Genomic DNA, 13,189 nt, shown 5'->3' on the forward strand with positions numbered 1-13,189 from the left:
CCTCAGAAACGAGGGCTTGGATGAAAGGTCTTTGCTCCTCAGGAATAGTAGCCAATAAAGCTTCCAATTTCTCCCACAGCATAGCCTGGTAACGGTTCATAATGGTCTGTAGGTTTGAAACCCTGATTCCCATTGCTGAGGAGGAGTAAAGTCTCCTACCAAAAACATTATTCGCCTGCCATGCTTATCCAGGGGTTGTTGAATGTTGTTCAGTCCCTCCCCTCCCATGGAGGAGTACAGCAGAAAAAACAGACGAGGATTTAGGGTGCTTATATAAGTAAGTACAATGCTCTTCCTGTACCCTATACAGGTAGTCAAGTTTATGAGAAGTTGGAGGGGCAGAGGCAGGAGTTTGCCATGTACGCTCAAGCACCTCCGAGACACCTCTAATGAGGGGAAGTGTCACAGGCCCTAGCTCGGGGAAATATAGGAATTCCATGAGCGGGTCTTCTGACTTTTCAGTTCTGCCCCTATAATTAAGTTTATAATATATAATTAGCTATATGTATAAGCTGTTCTGCATATGGCTTGTTATCGTCTGTAGGGGAGCGACCTGTAGTAACCTCCAAATCATCAGAGGGAGAAAGGTTTAAGGGTCATCAATCTCCCCATACTCAGACAGTCATTGTCTCTGTCATGTTGATGACGTCGAGGAGGTTCGTCTTTGGAGTCAGACACTCTCGTTGTTGAAGGTGCCTCTGACGTCGATGGCTGCTGACATTGATGAACTGTAGCAGTTGAATCCTTCACTGATGTCGACGGTCCTGTTCCGCACCGGCACCATGACATCGGGACCATCATGGGGATCCAAGATTCAGCCGATGACAGTGACAATGAAAGTCGGCAACGATGCTTGGGCCTTGCTGGGACGTTGTCGTCAGACCTCAACGGCGAACAATGGCGTTGAAGGGTTGGCAGCAAGTGTTGACGCCAAGACGCCAAAGAGTCACACTGACCTTTCATCAAGGAGGAAGAAGCTCTGTCACAGCTGCCGTTGAGGTAAGACTTCTCGACGTCAAAGGCTCGGTTGGCGCCAAAGGACGTGGTGGTGACTCAGCAGTATGTTCCGTGGCTGACAAGGAAACAGTTTCTTGACCCCGAGCGTGGTCTTGGCAGCAAGGGGGAGATCTGCTTACTGGCTCTTTTAGATGCCATCAAGGATGAGGGGGATCGACCCCTAGTAGGAGGAACTTTTCTTTTTCTTCTTTTTGGTTGGTTCAGAGGCCGCCCTTTCAGTCACAGTAGCCCTTTGCTGTGAAGGGGCTGTAGAAGTAGAAGGCCTGGAATATCTGTGACCATCAAAGATTTCTCTCACAGGCCAGCTTTTAAACGCCTGGCCATCATCATGCATCTTAAGCGTGAGCTTTCGACAGGAGGGCCAACTGGTGGTAGAACGCCCTTCTCCCAGACAAAGAAGACAAGAGGTATGGTTATCAGTGTGTGCCATCTTGGCACCACACTGAACCCACTTTTTAAAGAGTGCCATATTCCTCTCAGAATTTCTTCTTAGAAACAAAATCTCTCACCTGAGGTAAATTGTAAGAGCTAGTCAGCTAGCGTTCTTCTCCTACAGTGGCAAAAAAAGGACTGAAGGGAGACTGCTAGCTCCTCCCACATCACGTGACTTGGGCGGGAAAGTCACCCTGTGAGGGGAGGGGCAAACACTCTTGGGAGTCTTTTCAGCTTTAAGTTGGCTAGTTTCTTCTCTGAGACAGGCCTGCGATTCTGCAGAACCCATGTAGGACTGCACAGAACCCACGAAGATGGAAAAACAAGCATTGTTTCATTTTTCTTAAGTGCTTCAGCCTTTTAAAAATATTATGAACTCTTCCAAGAAACTAAAAAAGCAAATACTATTCAAAACCTATATGTGGCAGATTACACTGGAAATCTAACCCTTTAAAATGTTATATCCAAATAGCTATACTATACATTATCTTTATGGAGAAACCCTGGGGCAAACTGCTTTACACAGCATCATCTGCATTGCTTCTAAGGACAAAATAAACTGACTTCTTGCCATTGCAAGAAGAAGGGGTTTTGTATAACTGCTCTACTGGATAGTGCCAGTCCATGCTGACTGAACTAGTTCCCCTCTTGTGACCTGGGTTTAGCTAGGGCAGGTAGGACACTTATATGGTTTATGTCAAACAGGAAGAGCAAACTGACATTCCTTATCACAAACACCTACCTCTGGAAGTGCCCTTGGTCTAGTCTGCCTTCCATATTCACAACTTCAAAGCACCTTTCCTCTCAAGGGAACTCAAGCCACTAGTAAAAATTGCAAGCTTCCTTCCATCTTACCTTTTGTTTCTTCTTTTGCCTTTTGTGTTGCTAAATCTGCAAGCCAGTGCAATGCTGAAGAAGGGCTAGTTTCTGGACACAGTGATTTATTAGGCTTTGTTTCACTACTGCTGCTGGTTGTGGGAGCATCTGTCTTTACAGGCTCAACGACTTTGCTCTCTGTAGATTCACATGTAGGAACCTCATTCGTTTCCAGTTGTCCTCCCACTGCTGTCCCTGTCCCACTAGAGAATGTGTTTTCATTTCCAGAAGCTGATGCACCAGGGTTCATACTGGGCAGCTGCTAAAGCAGTCATACAAAAAAAACCTGTTGATGTATATTCTCAAGCATTTTTAAAACAGCTTAACCAATGAAATGTTAAAGGAGGCTTATGACGCCTTTATTAAAACTGGTCATACTAGGAGGCAACTTTCAAATAGCTGGAAGAAATACTGTTCATTACCATCTTATTCATATAGAAGATCTCTTAAAGAGTTTGACAAACTAACCAGCCATATCCTTCAATATATTCAGATGGGTAGCTGTGTAGGTCTGAAACAATAAAACAAAGTTTGAGTTCAGTGGTACCTTTAAGACTAATAAAATTTTATTCAATGTGTAAGCTTTCATATGCACAAACACTTCCTCAGACAAGATGAGATGTCAATTACAAGTCCACACACATAGGAAGAGGTTGAGAAATAAATTAGTACACAGCACGATGAAAACGTTTGAGGTTTAACAGATTCAAAGGCTTTACAGGAATAACAAGTTAAAGCTTCATTATGTCATGTGCTAATTTACTGCTCACCCTCTGCCTATATGTTTGGACTTGTAATTCCCATTTCATCTTGTCTGAGGAAGTATATGTGCATATGAAAGCTTGCACTCTGAAAAAAAATGTTGGTCTTAAAAGTGCCACTGGACTCAAACTATATTCTATTACTTCAATGTAGTTACTGCTGTGTCTTCAATGATTTGCAAATCTCAGAGTAGAGCTGTTTAATTCCTTTTTTGTTTCCTTCTCCTGAAGCCTAGTAATCCCCAAGATTCTATTCCTGGGTCAGCAGACCTTTAGGGACAGTGTAGAAAGCAAAGGAAGAGTGGAAACTGGCAAAAATCACAGCCCCATCTCCTAAAGACTTGCCTGCATACATATATCAAGTAAAGTAACTTCCCCCCAAACATCCTGGTTCCACTGGTACAAATTGCGCAGAAGTGGGAAAGAGATTTTGCTTGTGTACCCATCATCATTAAAACCTCCATGACAGTTCTCTGGCAGATTTTGCTCCCATGTCCTCAGAAGAAATTAAAAACAAATGGCAAGCAGCTTGAGGAAGGTGTATTCTCATAGTGATTGACATTTCTCTGTGTATGTGTGCCCACACAAAAGTGTATGGTGCACCTACAATTGTACCCCAACCTGAAGCATATTCTTATCCAAACAGGGAAAGAAGATGAGAACTGAATGAATTCAATCATATGAAATAATGGAACAGAACTTATTCCTATAAATTGCCAGGTCTAGCTTTACAGCATTAAGCAAAATTATAAACACTGGTCTTCATTGGGATGCAAGGTTGGGGGAAGGAGATTACTGTGATTTAATATATAGGCTACGATGCCCAGAATTTGGGAGTATTGCCTAAAATGTCAAAGGTTTTACACATACCTTTCTGCGCTACATTCTGGTAAGCACATTGGCAGAGGGCATCTTAAAAATCATCAACACAAATATATAAAAAGGATAGGTTAATTAGTAAAGGCTATATACATTCTGACCTTTAACTATTCTGAAGGTAACTAAGAAAATCAAATTGCACAAACTAATTACTATTATGACATTCATACTCCCCACTGTTCCTTTAAAGCAATGGTTCTCAACCCTCCTAATGCCACGACCCTTTAATACAGTTCCTCATGTTGTGGTGACCCCCAACCATAAAATTATGCAAGTGTTCTTTCACAGAAATTAAACCAAAACTGACCAATGATGTGAAGATCCATTGTTCATGATTGTATATAAATTGGGTTTTCTTCCGGGGTTTCTCAGTTCAGTTCAGCCTCTTGTCCCACCATGCCGATCTCGCTCTTTTCCGCTACTCCAAACAGATGAACGCTCTATCTTGATCTACCCCACAAGGCTATTGTGTGGATGGTGTCCCCCCTGCCAAGCTGCTTGCCCTGCCGTGACCCCTGTGAAAGGGTCATTTGACCCCCAAAGGGGTCCCCAGCCCCCAGGTTGAGAACCACTGCTTTAAAGTCACCAGGCTGGGCAACAGTGCACTCAGTGTACAAGTTTACCGTTCAGATTCCAAAGAGACATACCTGTGAAATTCCATTAGTGACAGCAGGTCGCAGCACAGATTTGTTTTGCCGGTTAATACATGGACAGTTAGCTTTAATTCCCCATTTACCACGTGCAGCGTGGACCATATCTCCAATATTATACAGTGCTGAAAAGTGAGAAAATTTTGGTTATCAACCCCCATAAGGAAATCTGAAATGTTTAAAGTGTATATTATTGGGCTTGAGTATCAACAGTACTACATTCATAGATGCTGAAGGGTGTGGGACTTGCATAAACAAAAAACTATGTAGCCTAGGGCAGCTGCTCTTGAGCAGCATCACATTTTGTTCATAAATTCCATAGACTCTGGAGAAAGGAGTACAGTAATTGGGCTTGCACTTCCTAGGATCCTACCCTTAGTATTTTTGAATTGTAAAATTGTAAATATTCTAGTCTTCTAGAAGAGACATGTAATGTTCCTTTAGCACTGGCAGAGTCTACTCATACAACCGAATGTTAAATCAGGCAGGGAGGCACTAGATAGTAACAGTTGCGATGACTGCTCTAATGTTAGAAGCTTAATAAAGATCACGAAGAAACAGTGTATTAAAAACTGAACTAAGTATCACCTGTGCCAGGAATTATCTGTGTTGGCATGAGATTTTCTGGTTCATGGGACTGCCCTTTTGCACACTTCAGCCATGAGAAAACCTCTTCGTCACCAATCTCCTCTGACTCTGAAAGTCGAAAGAACCAGACCACTTACTTTTCTAAACATTCACATATTACACTCTTCCAGTGGCTTCAAGAAAGTGCAAAAATGCCAACCTTTGGTTGGATGCGCACTATTTTTAATGACAGTTTTGCATAAAATCTACAATTGTTCAATGTAATACTAAACATATCTGCTTTTCACCAAGTTTTCCATATTACTCCTTAACAGGCCCCAAACACCAACAACACGTTCACTTTCCTCCTGACTTGAAGATATAGGGGACTGGAATATTCACAGGAAACAAATCACCAAGATGGGAGCCCCTACCCCCCAAGTAAAATACTTTTCTATTTACCTACCCAGCACTGAAATTACCTATGTCCAAGAAGAAAGCAAAGGAGATGAAAGAACAGTTTAGGTAATCCAAAACTGTACTAACTAGATCATAGTATTGGGGGGCAGAGTCCTATGGGGGGGGGGGCTCTTCTCAGGAATTACTTCTCACAGGATTGCCTTCTGAGACATTGTTAATGACAGGTTCAAAACTTATTTCCTGTACTATAAGGCAGTCAAAAACCAAACAAGAGATCCCATAGTTATTAACACTCCAGATCTCTTTGCTCCTGACTGAGACCACTAAGGTGTAAATCATTCTTTTACAGCATTCATGGACAAGTACTTACCACTGCGTGGGCGGTTTTTCCTGAGACGGTAACAGTCCAGGCACACCCCAAAACCACATTTACGACAAACCCAATGAATATTGAACATTGTTGTTTCACATACATCACACATCTCCCTCACACCACGAACAGCTCTTTTCCAAGCAACTTTCTCTAAAAAAAACACACCAAAAAGAACCCTTCAAATATGTGTATGTGGCAACTGATTATACATCATATATTTAAAACTTGGCAAGAGTTTAGCAATGGCTGCCTGGATGATAATGCAAGAGACTACAGTTTGAGAAAGGCATGAAGAATGAATGCATATATCTGCCTGTGCCAGGACAGACCAATTAGGGAGGAATTATGGTTCAAGTGGCAGAGCACATGCTTTGCCAAGCAGAAGATTCCAGGTTCAGTGCCTGGCATCTCATGAAGTTGGGGGAAATTTTTCTGCCTGAAAGTCAAGCAAACTGCTGCTATCATAACAGACTGCACTGCATTGGGTGGACCAATAGCTTGAGTTACTATAAAACAGTTCCATATGTTCTGTTCAAGATACCTAAGGAAAACAGAGCAAACCATCAGATAAATTAAACCAAACAGTTTAACTAGAGAATAAACCCTTCCTTCAAGAGACACATATAAACATTAAGGGTTTAAAGAACAGCAGCTTACGGTGTGGTTCAACCATCATCATTGCTTCCTTCTCAGACATAACTAACTGACAAAACTGGTCCCCAACATTGGCCAGGATGTATTTAGAGGTCTCAAGGTCAATGCCCTCTGCAGGAGAAGAAGATGGGATCCATAAGCTCATAGCCTCAGGATCACTTTGTTGGGGATTCAGGAATCCCTCCACTCGTAATATACCCTTTCGAGTAAATATCAATCTAAAACAGAAGAGAAAGAAAATCCACATTGTCATCTACCTCCTGTATCTTCATCATAATGAAGGAAATACTTTCCTTGAAACCTGTCCTTTGAAATTAGCATGACCAATGTATGTATTTCTAATAGTAGAAACTTAACAGAAAATATAACCTTAGCTAGAAACTAGCCTGAAATTCCATTTTAAATATTTTTTAAAGGCCCTGATGGATCAACTAATGCAATTTTGGAGACTGAGCTGGGTAGAAAGAAGTCATAGAGATGTTCTAAATAAAATAAATTTTCACAGCATTCTGTAAACAACTCATTTACAGGAGCAAGCTGAACTTCCTAGCTTTAAGTAGCCATAACAGAACTAGCAAGGGAAGGGAGACACAAGATAAATGAATTGTATAAACCAGTGGTCTCCAACCCCCGGTCCGGGGACCGGTACCGGTCCGTAGATCAGTCGGTACCGGGCCGCAGCTCCTCCTTGTCCTCCTCCTCCCCAGCTGCTGCCTCGGGGGCTACTCTGCCGCTGGCTCACCTTTGGTGCTCTCCCGTGGTCGCCATGGCTGGGGCTCCCCCTCGGCGTGGCACTGCGCAGCTGCTGCTGGCAGCGCCCCCACAGTGGGCAGCAGGAAGTCAGGGGCGCTGGTGGGAAAGCAAGTGGAGCAGGGGCTCAGGCAGTGGCAGGGATGTCCCTTGGCAGACTATCCCCTCCCCCCCCCTGGGCCTCAGTAAAATTGTCAAGCGTTGACCGGTCCCCGGTGATAAAAATGTTGGGGACCACTGGTATAAACACTTTGTCGTCTGACTCGGCTATTAGCATTTGTGTGAGTGGGGCCTGAGTTACCAAGATCTATGCTGTGTGATCTTCAGTTTTTGATCTGATGTGGAAGAGTCATCATACGAAACTTTTGCTGGCTCCCTCCATACTTTTTAGATAGGCATGTAAGACTGCATTCCTCATGAGCAAGCAGGGAACACCCTTCCAAGGGTGGCTTCCAGTAAAGATTAGTGTTACCTTTCAAAACAATAATCTCATGAGTTGTACTGAACAAAGCCTTTCTTGCAGAATGAAATTTTAGGCCATCTTGCGACCACCTATTGTTCCATCTGAGGATGGAGAATAGCAACTAAGTAGGTGCAACTTCCAAACCACTGGCACCTAACTACTCTCATGAAAAATGTGTCAATCTGCTGCAGCAAGATTCATCATAATGCATAAAGCAACTCATAAAAGCTACAGTTACAAATTTGGTTATCACTAAGGTATGTGTGCATGCAAAGATATATTACTTACCTTGTCAGAAATAAAAAGGAAAAGAATCTTTAACAAATAAGCCAATACCTGCATACAAGACAGCCTCAGAAAGCTTTATTACCTGCGAAAGTGAAAGAACCGACAAGACACTGTGGAGTCATCTTGCTCCTGCTCCTTGAACTTCCGGTAACGTTCTAGCCGGCACTCTCGACACTTGTGCAGATGAGGAGCTACATTAATGCACGATCCATCTTGGAGAAATGGTTCTCCTGACTGTTTCAGTTTTCTCACCTTACTCACATCTTTTAGTACAGACTGGCCAACTATGGAACAAAAAATAATAAATTAATATAAACTAGAAAACAATTATAAATTTCCAAGTGGTATTTTTTCTTGATCCTACATGGGATTCTTGACCTCCCACATGAGGATTCTATTTCAGAGAGGTTGCATCCTATAATGGAAGACTATTCACAGTGAAATGGGTTAGTGGCAACCTGACATATTTACACTAGATAGGACTGTAGTTTAAGGGCCACAGCATGCTGGCCTAATCTGTAGTATCAGTTCATACAAAGTAAAATAGACTGTACTATTCAGGCCTTTAAGATGATAGGCTTAAATCAGATTTTCACTGATTTCACCTTATGCTGTTACTGGGGGCTCCCTTGGAGGAGGGGGGATGTCACAATTCAGACAGAAATTCCTTCCATCCACAGAAATTACGGTGAGATCAAAGCTGTAACATCCAACATGTGACTACCAAAAACAAGTGGTGTCAGAGAAAACCCCCATTCAGAATAAGTCTACATATAGACTTATGTCAATTAGAGAACTCTTTGGGTTTGATGCCCTACAAGCATCATAGAGACAGTGGCTAGTATCCAACCACATAGTTCCAAAGATTTAAGGGCACTTGCATCAGAAGAGAGGCCAACAATTTCTGCAGATTCCAAACTTCCACTAGACCCTCATTTTGGCCACCAGGCTGTTCGTTAAGGTCTGTTGGGTCCAAGAACAAACTTTTGGGAGGGCTTACTGGGCTTCAGCAGAAGAAGTTCCATTCTGCAATGCATGGGTCACAGTGAATTCAAATCAGTACTTTTGAGATTTATTTGATTGTGTGTTTTTCTTCTCTGATGTGACCCTGATCCCACCTTTCCCTATAGATCAGGTGTGATTGGTAGGTGAAGAATTTAACGAGTGGCAATTTAACATTTCATGCAAACTCCATGGTTCCATTCAATTCACACATGAAGGTCTCTTTTGACAAGCAATCTGGACTCATTGTTTACTGAGGTCTTAGAAACTACAATCCATATATACTTTTATTATGACCAACCAAAGTGGCACAAAGCAGTGTACAAGTCTTCCTTGGGCTGAATGTTAAATTGTTAATATGACGACTCTGGCCCTATAAGACATCTTTGTCTTTGACTCTTGCTTGGTCTCAGAGTGGCACAAGGAAGACTGTTGGCCTTTGTAATTCCAGTGGAGAGACACCATTCATTTTTGTCTTGTTCACAATACAACCTGACACCAAAGGCACTTCTGTGTATCTACTTGACTGCCTGCATTGAGCACAGAGATGCTGACAAGAAGAGGTCTTTAAAAATATGATATGCAGCATCTTTCATCACTTTCTAAAATGTATTTTGTAACATCCATGGTTACATGAAGAAGTCTGAAGAACTTGAAAATGTATGCACTGTTTATTACTATTTTTGTTGGTCCCAATAAAAGGTATAATCTAGATTGTTTTTGGATCTTGGACCAGCATAACGGTAAACAATTTTTGTCTAGTTAAAAAGACAGCCAATGCTTTTTTAAAATATGAATAAAAAGTACACATTTCCACCTTCATCCAAAAACAAAACTAACATTAATGGTAAAAACAAATGAGAATGATAATGAGCAAGCACTCACATACAATATATGGAATAGTGAGAACAGTGCAAAACTACAGTACCTGTGGTGCTTACCCCCTTCCAAGGGTGATGGATATATTAATTTTATACTCAGTTTTTAGCCCAGATAGAATAACTTGCTCTCTGTAATTCTTGAAGGTGGATTTGACCTTGAACGAAATAACTGTGTTCACAGAATTTATTTTTGTTCTGGCTTTCCCACAATAACTGCTACTGTTTTATCATTTTAGATTGTTTTAGATTTGAAGAGCTACTTCAAATGGAAGACTTCAAGCATTACTGAACATTGCGGGAAACTAGATGTTATTTTGAAGACAGTAATAGTGCAAGAAGTTCTGTACTGAAAAGTTGGGAGCTTTCTTCCTAGTTTGATACCTATGCACTAATGATGCTCTCACATGGCTTTGGGTCTTGGGAGTCACCAATTAAAAGTGCAGCATAACAGTTATGGAATGAATTATACCCATTATACAATTGGCCACTGCAGTTTAAGGTATGTCACACTCTGTGGAAGCTGGGTAAGTAAAAGGCAAATCCCATGTGACTGAGATCCAAGGATACATTTTAGGCGCACATTTTAGGTTTCTTTTGACGTGCAACTGCAGGAAGGAAAGTTTCCTAAATTCCCAGGTTAAAAGCCTTTTGGCGAGTAGGTTCTCCCCAAACGCCATTCTGAAAATTTCTCCCACCTGAATTTGACATTGAAGAACAAACTCTGATTGCCTTCTGTTTAATTAAAAATTAAAAATACCTCACAACTAATGCACTACCATAATCACATGACACAATCCCATGAACACAGTTCATTCAGTCATAAGTCTCTGTTATGCATTGTCCTGTGATATAGCATGAAATGGTTCCACACACAATTGTGCTGTGTGAACACGGCTTAAAGGTCTGGCATTTATTGTCCCTCATTAGACAAATGCCATTTACATAGTCGTTTCATTCATTTTTTTCTGGGGAGAAGGTCGGGGCCTGTCCGGTTATAGAATTTTCAATGCACTTGCTTCTAACAACTGATCGTGAACAGAAATGTAAGAATCTCAATTTTTACACAAGCAAGCACATATTTAGCATGCCTGGTTGAGGAGGAATGTTTGGGGGGAAATGTGAAGAACAATATTGCAAAGTTGTTGTAACAGAAAGATAAATTAAAGCACCTTACTAGAGAAATTCATGTCAATTCAATAACATCACCCTTCTCAGTTCTGCTTTTGAACTGGTATGAAGCTAAATGCTCCTTAAAATAGTCTAGTGAGTCTCATACAATTAGGTGTTTTTTTGGCACTTTGCTAAACTCCTTACCGTGATCTTCATTCACAATCTACCTTTTAATGTCCCTACACAACTGTCTTCCCCACAATTCTTTCCTTCTTTAGAAGCTAAATTCCTGCTATTTCAATTTCTGCAACTAGAAGAGGAAAAGGGTAAACTAAAACTTCTGTAATTTATTTTGAGCATTTGGGCATCTTGAACACAGAATTTAAAGATCAAGACATGACAACAGATGGTAACATTCATCTTTTCCCAAACAGCCAATCATTAAACGGTCATACACAATTAACCTTGCACCCTAAATTTATCTTCATACAAACTGCTGTGTTATTTTAAGAACTTAATTGCTTGAGACATCTACATTTTTGTCTCTGATGTCTTGGTTGGCTAGATATACAGAAGACAGATCAATGCAAGATTACAGATCCCACAGCTTGGTATACTGGATGATGTGCCAATACAATATCCCAGCTTCAGCTGTCCCTATATAACTAAACTCTTGTGTTTAAAGCCTTCACCTTTCTGGGGAGTTGTGCGAGGCCTGCCCTTCAGAGTTTGCTTCCCTTTTCCCTTGCCCATTAGTAGTTCAGCATTCCGCTCGCCATTGGGACCCAGCTTCCCCATCAGATGCTCTGGGATTCCCTTCAGACAAGCTCTGGTGTGCAGTTGCTCCTCAGAATCACTCATATCTGAGAGGTCACTATTAGTGCTAGAATCGGAATCCTGTTTAGAGGGCATGCTCCGTTCATCTAGAGAGAACCTTTTCACAGTTTCAAAAGGGGCTTTGTTCTCCAGTGCTAACTCTGCCTGTGAAGAGAAAAAACCAGCCGGGTGTCTGCCAAATACATTAGAGAAAGTTTTCAGAAGAGGATTGTCCTGCTGCCCAGGCCCAACAGATGGCTTTTCTTCTGTTGGACTGGAGGAAAGTGTGGGCATTTCAATAGGTTGTGTCAGGCTACCAATAGGCGAGCTGGAACGGCCATTCCCCAGAGCAGATGAGCTCTGTACACCACTAAAGAGTGTTGAACTAGGAGCACTGGGCATTATCTTGGAGGAATCAGTTGTTATAAACAAGCTTTTCTTTTTAGCTAAAGAGTCCACTGAGGTGTGCAAATCTGACCAGCCAGAAGCAGCTTTGGAACCAAGAACTGAAGAAGATGTAGTAGGTGCTCCTTGCTGAGATGAAGATGCAAAGCTACTGAAAGGACTGAGTTCTGATTTTTCGGCAAATGCCAAGAAAGGATTTGAGGGTTCCTCTCGTGACAGTTTCGGGGGTTGCAAAAAAAGGTTCTCATGATTATCTGGAGGTCGAGTACTCAAGAGGTTTCGAGGAAAAGCTGGAGTAAGTGTAGGCATAGATTCCACTGGCAGTTTCTGGTCCACAGGATTGCCTGGCTGAGTCCCAGGGTTAGTTTCTCCTGCAACAACTTTACTTTTGCAGACAGTTAAACTCAGGCTCTCTGGACATTTTTTTAATGAGTCCTGATTAGCGGGCTCTTCAGACAGATTCTCTGACAAGGCAGTGAAGTAGTTGCTGGAAGGAATATTCTGGGACATACACTGAAAAAACAAGTTCTTTGACAAATCAGAGTCTTTCTGAATCTCATTGGCAGTGCTGCTACTAAATGGAAATCCAACAGACTTCTTTTCTGGAGTCAGTATTCCATTGGATTGGTTTCGGCCACTTTCGAACACCAAAGGCTGGGAAGCGCTTGAGTGTGTCACTCCAAATCCTGGGGAAGCCGAAGCTGCATTTCTGGAATTCTGAAACAAAATAATAAATTTGAGGCAAACCTTAAGGGTCTATCCCTGTTGAATTTTCCACAAGAAACCAACTCTAGGTCTAAACTGTTTAATCCATACCCCTAAATTGGTTTTCTTGTTGAGCAAGC

At 41.8% G+C, this 13,189-nt stretch overlaps 1 protein-coding gene across 8 annotated transcripts in view; it reads right to left on the reverse strand.

Moving 5' to 3' along the window:
- Positions 1-13,189, reverse strand: part of KDM3B (lysine demethylase 3B) — a 97,405-nt gene that overhangs the window by 34,494 nt on the left and 49,722 nt on the right. For 6 of the 8 annotated variants that reach the window (XM_077326134.1, XM_077326132.1, XM_077326138.1 and 3 more), the window contains 7 exons: positions 11,816-13,061; positions 8,213-8,414; positions 6,633-6,847; positions 5,973-6,125; positions 5,204-5,311; positions 4,613-4,740; positions 2,305-2,587 (listed from right to left, as the gene is read on the reverse strand). In XM_077326134.1, the coding sequence (XP_077182249.1) occupies positions 2,305-2,587; positions 4,613-4,740; positions 5,204-5,311; positions 5,973-6,125; positions 6,633-6,847; positions 8,213-8,414; positions 11,816-13,061 (2,335 nt within the window). The remainder of the gene's footprint in view (positions 1-2,304; positions 2,588-4,612; positions 4,741-5,203; positions 5,312-5,972; positions 6,126-6,632; positions 6,848-8,212; positions 8,415-11,815; positions 13,062-13,189) is intronic. The other 2 variants (XM_077326135.1, XM_077326133.1) reach the window with 1 other exon arrangement.

Source organism: Paroedura picta, chromosome 3 (genome assembly GCF_049243985.1).
Source record: "Paroedura picta isolate Pp20150507F chromosome 3, Ppicta_v3.0, whole genome shotgun sequence".
NCBI lineage: Eukaryota > Metazoa > Chordata > Lepidosauria > Squamata > Gekkonidae > Paroedura > Paroedura picta.